Genomic DNA, 20536 nt, shown 5'->3' on the forward strand with positions numbered 1-20536 from the left:
GGGGATTCCCGCACCGCCACCAAGATGGGACCAGCCGTGCAGCGACCGCCAAGGGATGCGACCCGGCTGCGTGGCCTGGGGCAGCCAGGCCCGCCCTAAGGGTGCTTGGCTCCCTCCTTCCATCGGCCCCGATATTTAGAGCGGACCCGTGACGGGCTGCGGAGCTCCGGGGTACTCTCGGCCCAGCGGGAGGACCTGTTGCGAGCCGGAACTCAAGATTCCGGGTGCGGTTTCCCGGGGCGGGGCTGGTTCCTTCCTGCCGCCCCGGCCCGACACGCCGCGGCTCCGCCCGCCGCCCCGTTGGCGTTGGCGGGAGCGGGGCGGGGCCGGCTCCGGGAGCGGCTCTGGCAGTGGCGGCGGGGCCGGGCCGGGCTGGGCTGCGCTGCGCTGCGGAGGTGCGTGCGACCGGCGGCGGGCTGGTAGCGGGAGTTGGGGGGCAGCGGGCTCTGCAGTGGGCTCTGGGGACTGCCGCCGGGGGATGTGGGGGCTCCTGGGGCTGCGCGGTCCGTCGGTGCGGGCGCAGGGGATGGGGACTGGAGGCAGGCGGGGAGCACCGCACACGACCCCCGCGGGGTCAGGCGGGCCCGGCCCCGGGAGCTCTCTCTCCCAGCGAAGTGTCCGTGGCGTGGGCATGAGGCGACCCGGCAGTGTGCGGAGCCCGCGGGGCAGGCGCTGGCTGGTGGGGGCGTGGGGCTCTTGGCTTTGGGCAGGGGGGCAGTGCCGGCTGGGGCACTGTGTTGTGATGTGTTGCGCTGCTTCCCTCCCGGGAGGATTTGGGGGGAGTCTGGGGTTGGCCACAGGGCTCAGGGGATGGCAGGACCGGCTGCGGCGAGAACAGGCTGAGGGAAATGCAGCAGATGCTTTTGGGAACTTTTGGATACATCACCAGGGCTAGGACTGGGGGGGGGGGCTTTGAGAGGGTGTCCCCCAACCTAAGGGATGCAGCTAAGGCCTGGGAGAGAGGAGCAGAACAACGAGTAGGTGGCCCTGCCTGTGGAGAAGGGAGGTGTGACCTAGCTGCTGCGCAGGCACACAGCCTCTCTAACCCGCTTTTTGTGTCCACCGAAGTCCTGGCTGGGCTGATTAATGGGTTTGTAATTAGAGTTAAAGTCTGCAGGAATCCTGAGAGCCGAGTGATGTTCCTCGGTAGCCCTCGCTCACTATGAAGGGAGGTGCAGGATGCAGCAGGTAGCTTTCCCACTGTCCCCACCCAGTGCCATTGCGGCTCCAGGTCACCCAGCCTGCAGCTGGTGGAGACTGGCATGAGCAGAAACAGGCACTGGTGCGTTTCCATCCACAGGACTCCCAGGCCTGAGGACAGCCACTGTATGTGCTTTTGAAATTGATACAACAAATACCTGTGCTTTATTTCCTAAAGGAATTTGCTGTGTGTACAGGACTATTAAAATTCATGACTTGGAAGTTTCTTGGTCCAAGATCTGGATTGCAATTGTCTTGAAATTACTGTAGAACAAGCCACCAACAGCAATTTTTGGAGCAAGGATTTGGTATTGATGTGTAATCCTAATAAAGGAGGTTGCTTCCTGAAGTCTCAAAAGGCTTTGTTGTTAAGCCCCAAAAACAAAACACGATGCAATGCAATGCAAAAGTCAGGACAGAATGACTACCCAGCCTTGTACTTTATTTTCCCTGGGCAGGCTCCAAATCTTCTCAGATACTCTGCTCTTGCTGCTTCGCTGACTGCAGCAGAGACTCTGTCGCATGCCAGGACACTCAGTTCCTCGGGGTTGTGATGTACCCAGAAGGGCTGTGAATTCCTGGAGAAGGTCTTGACAGCAGTATATTTTTTTTTATGTCCTTCCTAGCAGGACTGCTTTAGGTGATCACACTGTGCTGCTTTTGCTTGTAGTAGGGTTAGAGAGAATTATCTTGAGCCGTCTGGGACTTTGTTGGTGAAAAGCAGCGTCTTTTCATTGATTGCAAGACATGGGTACCAGATCTTCTGTATGCTCAGGCTCTGCTTGAGCAGATATTATCAGCCAGCCCATAGCAGTAGGGGATGCAAGGCTTGGGGGGGGGCTTTAGCAAGTATAGCGAAGGTCTGGCTGTGGATGCTGTTGGGTGCACTGTCTGAAGTGGAATCCCTTTTATCCCTTCACATGGCTATTGATGCGCCACAGGATAGCTGCTTTTGCTCAACCAGAGTAGCTGAAGCAGTCTCTGCTTCAGTGTGGACAGGACACCCTGCCTGCCAGATCCTGTCATAACCTTTATAAGGGGTGAGAAGGTGTAGACCCTCTGGACAGAGCAAGTGCTGGCTGTGGGGAGAGCAGGCGTGCTGGGAGATGGCAGTCTTCTCTGGAGGTGAGCGGGCTGGGTCGCAGCCATTAGTTAACACTCTGTTTTGATGCAGATGCTCTCAGTCTGGAGATTGGGGTGAATCTAGGCCTTGCAAAACTGGGCTGGGAATAAGTTGCCTTGGAGATAGGGTGAGACTTTTAAGCAGGGATTGAAGAGGCATCCCGATGTCTCCCAGTAATTACGTACCAGTTAACCCCTATCTTGTAAACAGGCTTTCATCGGTTTCTCCCAGTGATGAGTCTTTTGTCATTAACCTCTTCTGAGTCAGTCTGTCTGTCTGTCCACATCAGGTGTCTACAGGGATACACACCGGTAAGGTTAATCATAAACTGGGAGTTGGAGATGGGGGAGAATGGAGGGAAAAGGGTTCTCTTCTCCCTGTGACCGAGGAGCGCAGGGTCGCCTGAGTCCTTTACAGCCTGGCAGGGGAATTATCTGAAGCGACAGGACTTCATCCTTTTCCCTGAGGCTCTCGCTTATGTGTGGTCCACGTGTCAAGGCAATTCTTTCCTGCAGACAGCTGGCAGAGAGCAAAGTTTAGTAGTATTTGCCTGCAGATGAGTCAGCAGAAGAGGAATCGCCTGCTCTCCTGTAAAGCGGAATGGTCTTGTAGGCGAAGCAGCACATGACAGTCGCATCTGACTGTGCCAACGCCTTCTAAGTTCGGAGGGGCGAGAGTGCAGCCTGGGAGCTGTGGGTGTTGGAGGGGCCCTTGCTGCTCCAGTGTGCCAGTCTCACACTGACTCAGATGCCTGGTGGGAAACGCAGCAGCTTTGGGCTGCAGCATTCGCTGACTCGTTGCAGTAAGACCGTGTTTTGCTCAGGATTCAGGTGTTAAGTAGCAGGATTTGTTCTGCCTTGGCACATAGATCCACACCTGAAAAGCAGCAGTCGTGGCAGAAGAAACCCAGCTGGTGCACGTGGATTTCCAGGTAATGCTCTTCAAGACATTCCTTGGGTGGTCAAACCACAGATGATGCAGAGGGGCCAGGTTCTCGTGCTGTCAGTGTGCTTAGGATGCAGAAATGCCTCATCTGCTTCTCTGGTGTAGTGTGAGCAGGCAATCCTCTGACAGCACCAGGGCTAAACAAACCATCAGTGCTGAAGATGCTGACGGTGAGACAAGGCTTTGGCTAAACAAAAAGATACTCTGATCTCCTCCGTCTGCCAGAGGTGTTAACTTTGGTGTTGTGGTTAAATTCCAGGTTAGATAATAGTGTAGTTGTCTCGCACTATATATCTATATCTATAGACGTATTGTGGTAATCAATGCTTGTCCTTCTTCCCTCCCAGAAGTGGCTGTGTTTCAGTGGGAAATTACTGGAGCTTTCTAGCATTACTCTCAGCAAAGTGCTGGATGATCTCTGAAGGCCGTTACTGCTGCAGTTTAGAGAAAATTCCTATTTCTCCCTCTGATTGCTTCCCCCCTTCGTTCCATATCTGTGCCTGGGGACTGAGAGGAGCTATTCCCTGACAGGGAGAGCAACTCCTCTCCCACCTGACAGTTGGCTGCACCTTGTGGAACCCTTACAACTCCTTCTCAAGGGGAGGTAGCTGGTAGGTGATGCAGGGTGCTGCTTTGATACAGGATGTGCACCAAAGAAGCACGTTTCAGGTGTAAAGCATGAAGACATGATCTGCCCATGGTTTTCCCAAATGGGGCACTTCTTAACTTTGCTCCTAGTGAGCAGCAACTCATGTTCAGCACAGACTTGGGAACACGGGAGGGTGACGGCTTAAACAAAATAGGACGATGTTAATATTTTACAGCAGGATTATATCTTCTGCTCGTGCCTGGGTTTTACCTTGGGAGTTTTTCCGAATGAGCATGGAGAGTTGTCTTCTCTTTCCCCTTCCCCATCTGCTGCAAATGTAATTAATTTTTGAACACTCAGTGTTTGATGGGTTTGGGGAAGCAAAGCTGTGTGGTAAGCTCAGCGATGGAGGCTGGCTCCCATTGTTGGTAAGCAATTGTTTGGGATGCTATTTTAGTCATCTGGGTCAAAATGTAATTGTAAGATTAGCAGCTTTATCGCAGTGAGGTGGGGGTTCTTTTTAAAAACAACGTGTTCCCAGTTTTTACTGAAGACGATTTTGGTGCTGGGAGGATTTCCAAGAAACACACTAGCCACAGGACAGGTTTTAAAGGTCTGAAGAGTGGTAAAATTACTGTTTCATTTCTGTGTTAATTTGAGTAATTAGCAGAGCTGTGTCACTCACAAAGTGCCTGGCCCATGAGCAGACACTGCAGAGGCTCCTTCAGCAACATCAAAGCAGATGGAGCGTTATTGTGATGTCCTCAGAGCAGGTTTCTCCCTCTGTGTGTCAGGCAGAGCTGCTGCTGGGTGCCTGCTGACCACAGCTGCTTATTTAACACACAGCACATCTATTCACTTAAGCTGTTCTTTGCTATCAAAAGACTATGTGTACCCTGAGAAGTGACAAAGTGAGTTGGGGTGGAGGAAAGCAGATGGGGTGGGGGGAAGTCTGGTCACTTCACTGGGCCAAGCCACCGTGGGAAGAGCTTTTACCTGTTTGTGCATGGAGGGTGCAGTGTCCGTGCTTCAGCAGCGAAGCCTCTGCCGGTGTTGCTGTCGGAGGTTCAGGATGCCTGTGTTTGGGATATTAACAGACCCTTTTAATTGTTTCCAAAGGGAAGGAAAGCAAGTGGTCAGAGACTAACTGGTGACTTGAAACAGTGGAAATATTTTTGACCAAGTAACAAGTTGTGCTCCTGTTTCCCCCCACTACTTCCATGAACACTGGGGTTGCTTTGAACCAGAGACAGAGGTCTGCTGCTTTTTCTGAACTGGCTGGTTTCATATAGGACTGCAGCGGTGAAGTAAAAGAGCCAATGGCACCTTGCAAAACCTAAGAAGTACTCTGTCATACCCTGTGTTTTCACAGGCACTCTGGAAGCATTTATAGCCCAGATCTCTCCCAAGAGTTAAATTTTTTGCTTAAGCATTTGAAGATTTGGAGATTTGGCTTGCGAAGTGGCTTTGCCTGGGAATGCTTTTTGCCCCCAAACTGTATGCTGCTCTGTTGTTAGGAGATAGTACAAATAAATATCATCATATTATTATAATAGTACATTAATCAGGTTCAGATTAGATGTTAGGAAAAAATGATTCACTGAAAGAGTTGTTGGGATGTGGAACAGGCTGCCCAGGGAGGGGGTTGAGTCACCATCCCTGGGTGTGTTAAAAAAATGGGTAGATGAGGTACTTAGGGATATGGTTTAGCACAGGACAGGAACAGTTGGACTCGATGATCTTAAAGGTCTTTTCCAACCTTGTGATTCTGTAATTACTGGAGTGGGGGAAACTCAGCAAACCTTACTCGCAGGCGCTGTGGAGTGAGTGCTGGATGGCTCGTGTACCTCTGAAATGTCCTTGTGGCTGCTCTTCACCATCACTTTTGTCTTCTCCCCAGTATATTGGTTTTGGCTCCCCACTCACCTAGGATTCCCTTTTCCTGCTCCTCATGCATCGTGTTGGGTCTGGCAGAGTGCTCTGGGATACTTAGAGGCGTGTAGCCCAAAACCAGTTGAGCTGTGTTTGGCCCTAGTGCTGTTTGTAAGGTATCATCTTGTTGATGCTGGGTGGGCAGAGAGGTATGCTCACGTGTTATTAAGCTGCGTTTGACTCCTTACATTGGAACATTCCTTAACTCGGAGTCATTTGAGTGAGTCCAATCATTAAATCTGCTTCTTCGCAGCTCTCCTCACAAAGCCCACACCTCTGGGTTGCTGAACAGCAGAGCTTTGCCCAGCAGCCCTTACTGAGGATGATCCCAGCTTGTCCCAAGTCAGACCGCTCGGCAGAGACCCTCTGCCAAGGAGAGGGGTGGTGTTCAGAGGGACATCTGCCCTTTCTCATACCTTACACTTGCCCCACCTTAACATGTTCTAGCACACCCGCTGCATGTGGGTGGGAAGACACTTTAAATTCCACACGGCCCTTACAATTAGGGTGTTGAGACACGTACGTAAGCATCATTCCTGGGCAGAGGGGTCATGCTGCTCTTGGGAATGGCAGGTTGGAACTGCATTGGAGAGCTGTGTGCATTGAGTGGGCAAGGGAGATAACGCTGCTCCTTACTTCCTGACTCCTGCAGCAGCCGTAAAGGGAACGTTTGGTGCCATGCCTTTCCATAAATCCCTGGCTTTCCCTCTGCTCTGAAGTGCTGGGCTTCCTAAGGCTGCGGGGCCCTTTGAGGACTGTAAGCACTGATGACTCCAGCTCAAAAGCGAGGATAGCTTCCTCCCAGATGGCTGTCACGATTTCTGTCCCACACTGGTTGTCTGTCTGTTCATTAGAGAAGCAATTTATCTGAACCACCACTAATTACAGCCTGGTACGTAAAGTGCCAGAAGTGTGCCCTACCATGGTGTCAGCAGCTGCCTCCCTATCAGCTGAGTCACCACTGCAGCGGGAACAGGGGACAAGAGGGGAGCACGGTGGCAGTCATCCCAAGGTGAGCTGTCCCCACTGGGCAGCTGCAGCTCAGTCTTGCACAAACAGCAAAGCAAACAGCAAGGCAGCGAGTTATTCAAGTTATGACTGTGGGTTGCACCCCTTCCCTCACCCTTGTCCTGCTTAAAGCTGCTCCTTCCTCTTTTCAGGATTGCACAGGGACGCAGCACACCCACCAGCTGTCTTGGTGGGTGAGAGGGGGGCACTGAAGTGTAGAAGAGCATTTGCATTCATCAAAGTGAGAGCCAGGGGAGGGCTGAACGTGAACTGGGCATGTCTTAATCCTTGGGTTGCTTTCTAGATGTCAAAATAACGCAATTAGCCTTGTAGTCATGATTTATAACTTGCATTGCAACTCTTGTGTGAGTTTCTCCTCTCCAGCCAGCTGACGGCTGCACGCGTCTCTCTGCAGAGCAGCTCCATTGCGTTAGATGATTCAGTATTCCCACCAGGCACTGTTTGTCAAGCCTTGGCAGCTGATGCCAAATACAACTGGCTAAGCCCCTTGTTAGGTGGCTGTGTCTTTGCGCTGACCTTCTGTACGCTGTGCCTGCTGTGTGCTGATTCTGCTTTGGAGGACCTGAGAAGTACATAATTTATTTCTCTTTCCCCCTCCCCTTCTCCTTCATTTTGTTCCAGTTCTTCCTGGGTGTGTTTGTCAAGATGGAGCCGCCGTCCTCCTCCAGGCTGAATTCCCGAAAGCGAAGAAAAGATGGATCTGGCCCCAATGGGGCGGCAGAGCTGGATGGGATCCCTCCAAAAATGTCCCGACGCTCATTCGTAAGTAAGCAGAGATAAGGGCTTTAGGTGCCTCTGAGATTAGGACATGGGGCTGTAGCAACAGGAAGATAAACGTGGTGGGTTTTTTCCTGTGGACACATAAAACAAGTGTGTGTGTGTAAGCAAGTAACTGTAGCCATCCTTCTTGCAAAGCCAGTTTGAAATCTTCCTTTGTTCATAGGAATAACATACTTACAGCGTGGGCTTAAATTAGGTCTGAGGCAAGCATTGCTAAGCTGCTTTTGTGATGTGTCCAGCTTGTTTGTAGTCACTTAAGCTGAACCAGAACAGGCAGGTGTGTGTAGATAGCCATGGAGGAGTTAGCTTTCATGTCGCACCAGTGGGCTTTCTGCAGTGACCCAGCAGGAGAGGGAATGCTCCAGACAGGGATGTGACAGCCCCTGCACCTAGCCAAAAGCAGTCCTGTTCCAGCCAGAGGAACTGCAGGAGGATCTGGAGCTGTAAGCACCTCCAGAAGTAATCTGTTGAATCCGAGCTCAGAAGCACGGGGAAGTTTTACTGTTTGGTTGATTCTCCTGGTCTGGCAGTCACTTCGGAAGTGTTCATTAAAAAAAACCAAAACCAAGCAAACAACAATAAACAAACCTGAAGGATCAACCTTGTGACAGCTTTATCAAGCTAAAGCTGGTGGGGTCTCTTCTAAAGGGAGTCTGTGCCAGTTTAATGCCAGCGTAAAGAGCTGACTTTGACTTGTCCTTGCCACAACATTGCGATGATGAGTTTTTTACAGCTCTCCTCTGTCCTATTCCTGGAGCTGTCATGCCCACCACATGTGCTCTAGCTGCTCTTTCCTTATCTCTGTCAAAAAGCAACTAGGATCCCTGCCACGTCACATTGGGGTCATAGTCCTTGGTGACGTGTTGCAGATCTCCGCTCTGATAATGCTCTGCTCTGTGGGAGTACTTCAGTCCCATCCCGGATGGTGAGAACTGGGGAAGCAGGCTTTGGGAATGGAGGTCTGAGCTGTTGCATGGCATATCCCTCAGAGTCTTAATATCCTTGATGGTTGTCAAAAACCTACCCTGTCCCTCTTAAAGACTCCACATATTTTGATAAGTGTGCAGGTTAGTACGTGGGAATCACTTGCTCTTCAAGTTGGTGTCTGCCCTGTGTTAGAAATAAAGCATCAGCCTGTGAACAGCACAGACAAGTAGTAGCTAGCTGCTTCCAGACTTCCTGCCTGGTTTTTTTAGCCACAGGGATAATGTGGACCTCCTGATGAAAGATTTCTCTTTTTCCTCCTTTGTGAAAGGTTTATTTATTGTAGCAAGAGTAATTGTGTTGCCTAACTGTGATGCTACCTTGAAGCTTTTACCCAGCTGAACAGCTGCCTGGCAGAGAGTTCCCCTGAAGCAGTGGGGCTCGGCAGCAGATGGAAGTAATAAGCCTGCTGATGCATAAGCCTGTTGTGTTGTGCACATCAGGTTGAGTCCTGACCCTTGTAGGCACTGCAGAGGAAGGGCAAGACTCTGGTGGCAGCTTTTCAGGACGTTTCCCTGTGATCCTCTTATAATTTTGGTAGGGGTTTTTTTTATGCTTTTATTCCTAGCTTTGTATCAGGTATGTGCCAGCCAAACTGCAGAGGATCTTCAGAAGCCTCAAATATAATGGTAGTGATGAAAGTTGAGACCAGCAGGCCTTAACCTAACAGTATGGATCCTGGTAGAGGAGATGGCGTGTGAAATGCCGCAGACACCAGAACATCAGTTAAGGAGACTTTCAGCAGCATCACTGTGTTTGAATGCAGCGGTCAGCGGTTGCTCTGCTGCACACTTCACTGTGAGCACTCTAATGAGGAATGGCATTAGTGATAACAGCAGCAGTCTTTCTGCTTGAAGTGGTGCTGGGCACCATGGTAGGATGCTGTGTTGGAACAGGAAGCCACAGAGGAAACTACTGATTAGCTTTTTTGCAGCTTGAAGGTGTTATTGTAATGACTGGGGAGCTTGTTTCCTAGTCTTCTGGCTCAGGAAAAAGACATCCATTGCTGCCCCGTGCCTCCTGGGTAGAAGAAAATAAAGCTGCCTGTTCTGTTATGGGAAGGGCAGATTTTTTGTTCCCATTCTGAGGAGACCAGAAACGATATCTGGACTTCAGCTGCTGATGAAACATAGTGCTGTGGTCAAGCTGGCAGTTAGAGGCATTTTCCTGTGGCGGTTGGAAATACCCTGCCACAGATTGAGGTCAGTCTCTCACTGTGTACGGCTCAGAAACAGGGGACGATGCACACACGTTCTCTGGGAGTTTGTGCTGCTGTTGGTGTAGCTCTTCTGCTTGATCCAGGAGCCATTGCAGGTTGCACATTGCAGCCCAAACACTGGGGCACAGCAAAGCTGCGGCTTTGCCTGGGTGGGCATTGCTGTGGCCGTGAGGCTTGATGAAGCTTGGCTTGTGCTGCTGTATGTCAAAAGTCTCTGTCTCTCTAAACTCAGGCTGAGCACCCACAGGGCTACTTTCAGGTGTAGCACTAACTAGATTTTCAGTCCATACGTTTGAATTGTGCAGAGACACAGTGAGTCACTGGGGGACTGGGACGCTGTCATCACATTTCACTCTCACAGCTGCCCTTCTCTGGTGCTCTAGGGGCTGAGGGAACCGGCTCCGTTCTCAGACGAAGTGGAAATCGATTACAGCAAGCCATACATCAGAGTAACGTATGAAGAAGCGATGAGAGGGACCCCTTGTAAGTAAAAACCAGGCTGGAGGGGTTGTACAAATGCGGGGTTGGGGAGGGGTGGGTAGGATTTTGATATCTCTCAGACTGAACCAGCCTTGTGTGTCAGACTGGGTTTGTCAGACCTTGTGTGTCAGAGCAGCCAATGACTTAATGCTTTGGTGAGTGGATCCCTGCTCCCATGTGAAATTGGGCCTGCTGTTACAACTGAAATCCGAGCCTCTGTTTGAGAGATGTGCCTGAACCAGGAAATCTATCTGAAGCAAAGAGAAATTTGTGGTTTAGCTCTTCCAGTACCACTGACAGCAACAGACCAGTGCCAGAGATTGAATGCTCTTCTGTACTGCATTGTCTGAGGCAGCTTAAGGTTAAGCCCGTTAAAAGCCATCGCTTCTGAACCATGAAATGGGCAAATAAAACCAGCATACACCTTTGTCCAGAGTGTCCTGCTCTAGCCTGGGTTTGAGTTGAAGTCACGTTAAGCAGCACAGGTCAGCCCCCCAACCAGCATGTGTCCTTTTATTCTCCAAACTGGGCTGGGAGAAACACTGTTCCCTTTGCAGGTCCGAAGGGGAGGCAGAGGCAGGCCTGTGTCCTGAAGGCTGACTGCCCTCACTTGCCAAACGGAGTGTGCAGACGCTGCTGCCTTACTTGGCCTTTCTGTTATGGAAACCAAGACAATAAAAGATTGTGTTTCTACTACCTGGCTGCTGCTGAGGGATGGACCAGCTCAGATTGAGACCGGCAGTGGTTTCCTGCAGGAGGTTCTGCACATCCAATGCTTTTCTTGGTCTGTGTTAATTTCCTAGCTGAAAGAAAGTCTCCAGAGCCTGCACAAAGGTCTCTGATTTCAACAGTGATGGCTCTCCTGCCTGCTAAGACTAAAATACACTGTGTGCTGCCTTGTACTGTCTGTGCCAGTGCTCAGAACTGTGCCTGCTGCGGGATGGAGGAAAGGGAAGGGTGTCTCAGCCCATTTCCAGAGCACGATTGTACATTCATAAAGGCCTGCCATCACCATCCCTCTTCTGACATACACAGCACTTTTTGTGGTCTCAGATTTTCAGATCTTTGGCTCTTCAGAGCCTCCTGGCACCTTCAGACTGAAGTGGGTTTGCTGAAAAGAGATTATGAGAGGCTGTCCTCAAATTGACTCCTCTGCTTAGCTGGTATCTAACCACTCTACTTTTACATTAACTCATACTCTTGCTACCTTCCAGGGTCTGTCTCTGGGTACCTTCAGGGCTCTGCTCAAATCCATGGAGTATCAGCTCTGCTGCTAGGATCTTACCTTCTCCCATTCCTCACTGCAGCTTTGGTGTGTGTCTGCTCACCCTGCTCCTCTCAATCTGCCTGCCTGAACTGGGCCAGAGAGCAGCAGGCCATTCCCAAGTGTGTTGGATAACAAGAACATGTGGCTTTCTGTTACCAACAGCAAGAGGGCTGAAGTTCTGTGTGATCCCAGGAGACCAGAAGTCAGGGAGCCTCCTGCTATTACATGGCAGGGCTAGACTAAGTCACGTTACCTCTGTGCTGACCTCAAAGAGAAGAGCTGCAATTTTCCCTGGCAGAGGTGGCCTGAAGAAAGTTTTGTTCCAGCTGGGGTTTTCTGGGGGGTTTGTTAGGTGGGTTTTTTTTTTAATACAGCCACGCACTTGATGGGACTGGAGGAGCCAGTGATGCAGAGGGGTACTCAGAACAGCTTGGTCCCTCAGCCAAACTGGTTCCTGTGGCAGTAGGCTGCAGGGGAGGGTGCTGAAAAGATCTTGAGATGCCATCCTGGCTGGCAGGGGGAAATTGGGCACCTATGAAATATTTTGGCCATTTCCCCTCTGGTAGCTCACTCCTGTGCAAAAAGTTAATGCTGCATTTGGATTGCCACAGGAGGGAGGTGTACAGGGTTTGCTTTCCCCTTGGTCTTCCCTGACCTTGTTTTGGTGGCTGTGTGGTAAGTTATGAGTCTGTCTTTGAACACACTTGGATTTCAGCTCTGTGCTCAGCAGCATTAGTTTCCATGTCAAGAAGGCAGAGGGGCAGCTGCTTCCCCTTCACAAATCTTCCATGGCTATGGCTCTGTATTCTGCCAATTTTTGTGCCACACCCCCCTATGAGTTTCAGAAGGTCTCCAAACACAGGCAAGAGCAGCAGCTGCTTCTCCAGGAAGGCACCTTCACAGACGTGTCTCTGTCTCTTTGGCGCAGTGGATCGGCCCGTCAGAGTTTATGCGGATGGAATATTTGACTTGTTTCACTCTGGACACGCCCGGGCCTTGATGCAAGCGAAGAACCTCTTCCCAAACACGTACCTCATTGTTGGAGGTAAGGAGTGACCTTGTTGACTTTGGCTGTCACAGGAGTACAGTTTGCCTCCATCCATAGCTGTGCAGACAGATGCCACAGTGGGGTTTTTGTCTTGATGGCCTTAGTGGCTGCAGCCAGTTATCCCAGACATTCTTGAAGTCCTCCTGCAATACACTGAGAGTTAGTATGTCTGCAGGAAGGTATCTTGTACCCAATGAGTGCTCAAGGAAACAATTTCTGGCTGTTCTAATCTGACCCCTCCATTTTGTGACAGAGACTGGTGAGTGACACATCTGTGTATAACAGTACACCGTGGCAGTTGAGCCTCTGCCCCTTAATGCAACAGTCACTGAATGAGGAACAGTCCCTCTGTGGCTGGTTTTGCTTTGTGTCACCCATATCGCCCTGCCAGCCACCCCCTCTGCCCCAGTTCTCTGCCAGGCATTGCTTATGGCTGATCCCAAGTGGGTCCTGCTAGCAGCGTGGAGCTCACGCTGGTTCCCTGGGCATGCTCCAGGCCGCGTGGAGATCATGCAGGCCCCGTTTGTGCAAACAGAGCTTCCTCATTATGTCTCTTAGGTTCAGAGGTCTGTGGGTGATGCCAGCAATATCCTGCTGGCTGCCTGAGGGGCAGAGGTGTTTTGGCCCAGCCCCCTCTAAGAGTGTGGTGGGAAAGGAGAAAGCCTTTCTTTTGGCTGCTGTAAGACACTGGCCTCTGTACCAGGAGGTGCCCTCTGGTCAGGCCACTTAATGATATGCAAGTATTGGAGCTGAGAGTACTTTTAACTAGTTTTCTCAACTATTTTTAGCTTCCTGGAGCAAAATGAAACTGGTTCTGCAGTGGGGTGATTATAACTTCGTTGTGTCGTTGGCTTCCTTATCGCAGTTTTGCTGCCTGCTGAGAGCATTTTTAGAGTGGCACTTCTGCATTTTTGTGGGTGCTGCAGTATTGTCTGGAAGGGGAAGGCAGAGAGGAGAGTTGAAACAGTTGCTGCAACCTATAAAACTCTCTGAGCTTAGAAATCTTGCAGGCAGGAAGACATCCTCATGTACATCGGACCTGGAAAATAACCAGGTGAAATGATGACTGTGTTAATGTAGCACAGTGTGCAGCCATGTCCTCTGGCTCTGGAAGGCTGGTGGGGTGGAGGGCGGTGTGCTGCTCTCCTTGCACCAGGAACTGAGAGATATGAGGCCACAGCCCAAGTGAATGTGGGCTCCAAGCTGGGAGTAGTCTCACCCACTCTATTATCTGTTTGTCTTGAACATAAATACATCCAATACCAGGGAGAGTGATAATGCCTCGTTTACTTTTGAGTCAGCCAAATAAAACTCCTTCCTTCTCAGTGTCACACGTTGCAGGTTATGAAGTTGTTCATTTACTTTCTCATAGAAAGTAATCATTAATCTAACTTGATTTGCTGTGAAATTATAACACATCCTTTGTTTTACTATAACTTAACGAGAACTAGGTGGTGGTGTGACATTGTGTGAAACAAGAAGCTTAGGTAAGGCCTTTTTTTCCATGGGCTTCAGTTTCCAGGCGTGGGATGCTTCTGGGTTAACCAGCTGGCTTCTGCCTGATAGAGCCCCAGGTACTGTTTTCATACAGGAGAGTTGCTTCTGTATTGGCTTGTTTTCTTGGTAAGTGTTGTAGGCTGTAGAGATCTTGAGGGCTTGGGGTGCAGGTCCCCAGCTTGGGCAGAAATCCCCCAAAACAGCCTGCCTGGAATCACTGAGGAGTTCATTGCCCAGCACCACTCCCTGTTCTGCTGCTTTGTGGCTGGAAGAGCTGGGTTTGAAAGTCCCAGCACCAGTCTCCATCAGCAGCTGGAACTGCACTTGAGGCCCTTCCGCTGTAAAGCGGTGGGGTCAGTACCTCAAGCTCACTCTTCCCTGTGCCTCTTTCTTCAGTCTGCAGTGATGAGCTGACCCATAACTTCAAGGGCTTCACGGTAATGAATGAAAATGAGCGGTATGACGCTGTGCAGCACTGTCGCTACGTGGACGAAGTGGTGAGGAATGCACCGTGGACGCTCACCCCCGAGTTCCTGGCAGAGCACAGGGTAATTTGGGACATCTGATCCGTTCTAAATTTTGATTAGCTTCTGTCTGCACTTGCTATTTGCAGCAAGAATTGATCCATGGGGGTGACCTCTTTCTGAGCAACTCGTTTCTGTTGAAACTCCTTCAATATGGAATGAGCTGGGTTATGGGAATCAGATGGGTTTCTTGGGAGACTAGAGGTGCTTTCTGAGCTGGCAGGTCATATTAAAATAAGGTAGAGATGGTGACATGGGGAAAAAGCCTGAGAGGGTTCTCTCCATTCCAGGAGAAGTCGATGCTGGTTACACATGGGTGCGAAACGCGCAGCAGGTAGAGGGGAATATGGGTTGGAAGAGCTTTCTGGGGGTCATCTGGTTCAACTCCCTGCTTGAGTAGGAGCAGCTTTACATCTGCATCAGCTGCCCTGGAACAGGAGACCAGGCAAGCTGCCTTGAGAGTCTTTTGTTATTTGGTAAGATGAGGTTAAAGGAGTCTCTGATGTCTTTTGAACTGCTTTGGGAGGGGAGGGAGTCTTCAGGGGAATTTGCTTAGTTTCCCTGTGTTGGCACGAACAAGCCATTTCTCTGTGAAGCTTAAAACAGCTGTGTCCTTAGTCCCAGCCTTTCCTCTCTGGCATGTGCTTACACCACTGATATGCAGTTGCCAGTGAGAACCTGGGACTGCTCTGTGTGGCTTTTCAACAGAGGAAAGTGTCTTGTTTCCTGTCATTCCTGGTGTGGAGGTGGTCAGCATAAGGTTATGTCTTTTGACAGAAAGCAGGAGACCTGCAGAGCCAAGATAAAACCTTGACTCACATTCCTTGCTTAATTTTCAGATCGACTTTGTTGCACATGATGACATCCCCTATTCTTCTGCTGGCAGCGATGATGTTTATAAGCATATAAAAGAAGCAGGTGGGTCTGGGTCAGATTCTCCAGGGCTTCCTGTCAGAGATCTGCTGTAGTTTCTCCTGTGCACCTGTATGGCAGGATTATTCCTGGGGAAGTGGCACGGGGCCTCTGGTACCAAGGTCCAGGAGGCTCCGAGGGCAGGAAGAAGAGCACAAAGCCCGTCCTTCATACGGCTGGGACCATCCCATGTCACAGGTCAAATGTTGCCCAACATTAATTCCTACTTCAGTCTAGTTATTGTGATTGAATCCACAGCTGCCTCGTGAAGCACTACTATGGTCTGGCCTGTGGATTCTCACAAATGGTGAATCTTAGGAATTTATCAGAGTGACTCCTCTACCTGCTTGCTGTAAAGCTTAGTGGGAGTGCAGCTTATGTAAATCTACCCAAACCCAGCCATCAGAGCTTGTTGTATTTGCACCCACTAGGCTGTAGGACCCTTTGTCCTGTCCTGGTCACCACACTGTTGTATATACAGTGGATTGTAGTCAGCAGTCTTGCTACAGCTGTCCTGTGTCCTGTTCCCCAACTCCAGGTATGTTTGCACCAACTCAGAGGACCGAGGGCATCTCAACATCAGATATCATCACGCGGATCGTGCGGGACTACGATGTTTATGCCAGACGGAACCTGCAGCGGGGCTACACGGCCAAGGAGCTCAACGTCAGCTTCATAAACGTGAGTTTTCCACAAGCTGCGTGCAGCAGGAGGAGAGTGTGAGATGCAGACTTGTCCAGTGGTAGTGCAGTCCTGCCATGTGCCAGCAAAAGGCCGGGCTGCAGGGCTGAGCAGTTGCACCAAACCGGTCCTTGGAGTAGAAACTGCGCTACTTCTGTCCCTTGAGCTGCCTCTGGGAACCACCCAGAAGAACTGGGATTCTGCTAATGCTGCCCCATTGTCAGAAATGCCACGGTGACGTTTGACCTGTTGAAAGAGCTGGAGGCAGGGTGTGTGGCGAAACGTGTGTTTTCTTGAACTGGATGAAGCGTAGGTTGGTTTTGGCAGCAACTGCTATCTCTGATCTCTCCCCTCTCTTCCCTCAGCCACCTTCATAAGGTAGTCATTTGTTAGGATAAAATCTGATCCTGTTTCCACTGTACTGTTCCCTTCCTGGAACTGCAGGAGCAGCAGTACTTGAGTAGGAGAAGAGGACATGCTTAATTCTGTGCTGAGCAGCTCTAGCAGAATTCATGGCAGAAGGCATTTCTTATGTTGGAAGTAAAGTAGTAAACTTCTTTTATCGCTCAGATAATATGTACAAATACAAAATATGAAACAGGAGTGGTGAGGTCTGCTCGGCCTCTCCTTGGCACACAACTCTGCCTCTGTTTAAAAACACCCAGAAAAAACCCGTGTGCTGTTGTGATACACAGAAAGACCCACAGCAGGTCACTGGAGTCTAATCTTTATTTTGTATAAATATTTCCCTCTTCCATGCACTGCTATGAGATAGCACTTATCTCTGGGTTTAGTCTCGCTCTGTACGGTGCTGGTGCCTGTCGGAAGGCATCTCCCAGCCCAGCTGTGTGTCTGCCATTTAGTCAAGGGAAGAAGTGTTGCTGAAGGGAAGGAGAAGTGTCACAAGACCAGTGGAGACACTGAGTCTTAAGCAGCAGCTCAGTGTAATGACACAGAGCGGAGGTGGGTCGCCGCTCAGATCTGGTGAGCTGTATTCTGACCCACTGCTTACTGTACAGGAGAAGAAATACCATCTCCAGGAGCGTGTGGATAAGGTGAAAAAGAGAGTGAAGGATGTAGAGGAGAAGTCAAAGGAATTTGTCCAGAAAGTGGAGGAGAAGAGTATCGATCTCATCCAGAAGTGGGAAGAGAAGTCCCGGGAGTTCATTGGCAATTTCTTGGAGATGTTTGGCCCAGAAGGAGCGTTGGTAAGGAGTCGTTCTGGGAGAAGGGGAAGGGGGATTTCTGAGAGCTCGGCAGTCATTGTAGGGCTTCTGGAGCCCACCCCCTGCAAAGCAAAGGCTTACATTTTTTTCCAATGCCTGATGGCACTGCTGTTCTCCAGACAAGTCCCAGGCTTGGTCAGCCTGGTTGCAGAGAGGCATACTGGCTTTATCCTTCACCAGCTGCATAAAGACAGTTACAGCTGTAACATGGACAGTCCCCATGTCCCACAAGCTGGTCTGTAAACCACAGCTTGTGTCCTGCAGGCCCCTGAGCAGCCAAGAGACTGGCAGGCACTTTGTCACTGGCTGGGGATGAGTCTGGAGCTACTTGTGTGTGCCAGGCTCTCCTGTGCTGCTGGGTAAATATCACTGGTGCTTCATGCTAGAGGTGCATGCAAACAGGTGATGATCAGGCTGGGTGTAGTTCCCAAGGGCTGGAGTGATGCTTGGGCGTTTTCTGCTCTTAGATCACATGAAGCATTGAAGGGACACTACTCAAAATGCTACCCGGCCTCTGAGTACTGTTTCCATCACTACTTCAGTCGTGCTACCTATCTTTCTGCTTCCACCCCTAGAAACACATGCTGAAGGAGGGCAAGGGCCGGATGCTGCAGGCCATCAGCCCGAAGCAGAGTCCCAGCAGTAGCCCCACACACGACCGCTCCCCATCTCCCTCTTTCCGCTGGCCCTTTTCAACCAAGACTCCTCCTTCCTCACCGGCCAACCGCTCCAGGAAGGAGTCTGCGGTCACCTATGACATCAGTGAGGATGAAGAGGATTAAGCTACCAGCCAGGATTTGCTGTGAACCACTAATCGCTGAATCCTAAGTCCAGACCCACTGGGGAACTCTAAATGAGCAAGAGAGCCATAGGAACAGGGCTGACGGTGAGCACAGGGCCTTGGAGGCACCCGTTGCTCTTAGCAAGGGCTGCTGCCTGGAAGCACATTCAGATGTCCTCTCCCTCCTCCTCCCCATATCCCCTTTTTATTGTTTACGTTCTAGTGGTTTTATGGGAGAAGATGGGTTTTATATTTTAAGAAAATACTCCTGTAAAGTGCAGAGAGTAGCACTCGAGCGTGGCTTTTGATTTGGTTTCTTTTCCCCTGTTAAACCTCCAGGCGAGAGGGAGAGTGGGAAGACCCATCTGTCCCTCCGTTCTTTCAGCTCCTCTGTCTTACTTCCCCCAACCCCAGGCAGTATCTGTGCCGCTGCCAAACGAAAGATCCCTCGGTTCCTCAACCAGAATGACCTCGAGAGCACGCGGGAAGCAGTGGCGTAGAGAGGCTTCTAGGAAATAGAGACATCTCTGCTGCACTGGAGCCGATAGGAACCGATCCAGCAGACCCTGTAGTGCTTGTGCGCCTCTTAGCTGAGCTTCCCAGCGTGTCGCAGTGAGGACGTGCTGGGGAGGGGGCTACCAGCTTAGCACGCGGGAGTCACACCCTGGAAGAGGTCACAGCACAGCAGAGTCGCACATCCCGTACGCATGCAGCATTCGCAGCTCCAGATGGGTATGGGGACTGCAGGGGAACGGCCTTCCCAGCTAATCCAAATGAGACTGCTAAATCTAGAGCTAAAATTCAGCCCTCGGTTGCAGTCGGAGAGAAGAGAATGAGTCTGTGCTTCGTGGCACTTGCTGTCTGTGCATTTCCTTGGGTGACTGAGTGCCCAGGTAGGAAACGTGTGTGTGTGTGTGTGTGTGTGTGTCTGTACACTCCTCTGAGAAGTTCCTTGTCCCAGTCTCTGGTGTGTCATACGTCCGCATTGCTGTCTGTCCAGACGGCCCCTCAGCACTGTGCTCCGTGCGTGTCTGTGTTGCAGTTGCTGTGCTCTCAGGGCTGGAGCAGTCCTCCATTCACACTGGTGCCGTGAAGTCGCTGCTGCAAGGACAGAACAGGAATTTGTACAGCCGGTTTGCTGTCCGTATCGCTGTGAGCAGCTTGACACATGAAGGGCACGTTGTACCCCAGTGAAGGTCCCAGTCCCATGTGACAGTGACCTGGCTTGCGCAACCTGTACACAGATCCCTGCCCGCTTACTCTGCTCCTCGAGGTGGCCCAGAGGAGCATCCGAGCACGCTGCAGCTTTTTAGAATTTTAAACTCTGTAATCCCCTGGTTTGAACCCCTGGTCCAAGTCGTGCCTGGTGTTGTGTGTCAGTAATAAACGCTGAGCTTTGTGGCCTGCAGCTCCCCACGGGCTGTGTACAGAGCAGGTCAGTGTGCTCTGTCCCCGCAGCCGGCGCTGGAGGGACTGGGCTGGCTGTGCCGTAGCTGTGAAGCTCCCACGTGCTTTTCTGTTCAGGTTTGCCTGTGACACCCGTTGTCTCTTGAGTGGAGCTGCTGGGCTGGGTCACCTGTATCCTCCCACAATGCTGGGAGCAGAGAGGGACGGCTCGGAGCCTGGTCAGCAATACTGCAGGGAGGTCTTCAGAGTGGAGTGAGGGGCTCAAGGAGCAGCGGGTGCAAGGAGGCAAATCCTCAGGTGCTGCCACAGGCTCAGCGATGCTTCCAGGGGACGTGGGAGCCCTGTGGCAGGAGCAGGCTGCTGCTTTTTTCCGGCTGGTATCTTGCTGATCCTTTGTCACACTGCCCAAAAGGGTTGACAGAGACTCTGTGCTTCTCCTGAGGCCAGAGCCAATACAGGAAAGGGTATTTTGGGGGTTCCTTATCTGCCACTTGGACCTCTCTCAGCAGGGACATGCACAGCTCTGGGAGTGTGGCTGGCTGCTGTGGATTTTAAGCTGTAAGGAGCAAATAATGGTCACTTGGGGTGAGCCAGTTGTTAATCCCCTGGTTTACGAGTGGTAGAACATTTACTTTGTCACCCACCTTCTCTCTTCCCTCGTCCTCCCCACCTTTCCCTTCCTCACCCTTCCCTCAGTATGGTTATTGTGTTGTTTCCCCACACTGGATCACGGAGGCCAGGCTGCTTAGAAGCCTTACTACTGTTTTAACCACAAGTTACACAGCAGTGTTCTGTAATTTTGGATAACAATGGTGTTTGGGATGGTGGCTTGTTCTGGAGAGACCTTAATGGGTTTCTCGGTCTTTCTGCAGAACCTGGGGTGCTTGTTAAGAAGCCAGTCATGGTTTTACA

General features: G+C 50.9%; 1 protein-coding gene across 1 annotated transcript; it reads left to right on the forward strand.

Annotated features, from left to right (window-relative positions):
* The first annotated feature begins 380 nt into the window (after positions 1-380).
* On the forward strand, positions 381-18512 carry PCYT1A (phosphate cytidylyltransferase 1A, choline). Its single transcript, XM_084267500.1, has 9 exons — positions 381-395; positions 7440-7580; positions 10185-10284; positions 12477-12593; positions 14490-14641; positions 15457-15535; positions 16068-16210; positions 17230-17418; positions 18012-18512. The coding sequence occupies exons 2-9, from the start codon at positions 7464-7466 to the stop codon at positions 18216-18218; spliced, it is 1104 nt and encodes a 367-aa protein (XP_084123626.1). The 5' UTR covers positions 381-395; positions 7440-7463; the 3' UTR covers positions 18219-18512.
* Positions 18513-20536: the final 2024 nt, after the last annotated feature.

The sequence above is a fragment of the Gallinula chloropus genome (genome assembly GCF_964237585.1).
Source record: "Gallinula chloropus genome assembly, chromosome: 8".
Classification (NCBI taxonomy): domain Eukaryota; kingdom Metazoa; phylum Chordata; class Aves; order Gruiformes; family Rallidae; genus Gallinula; species Gallinula chloropus.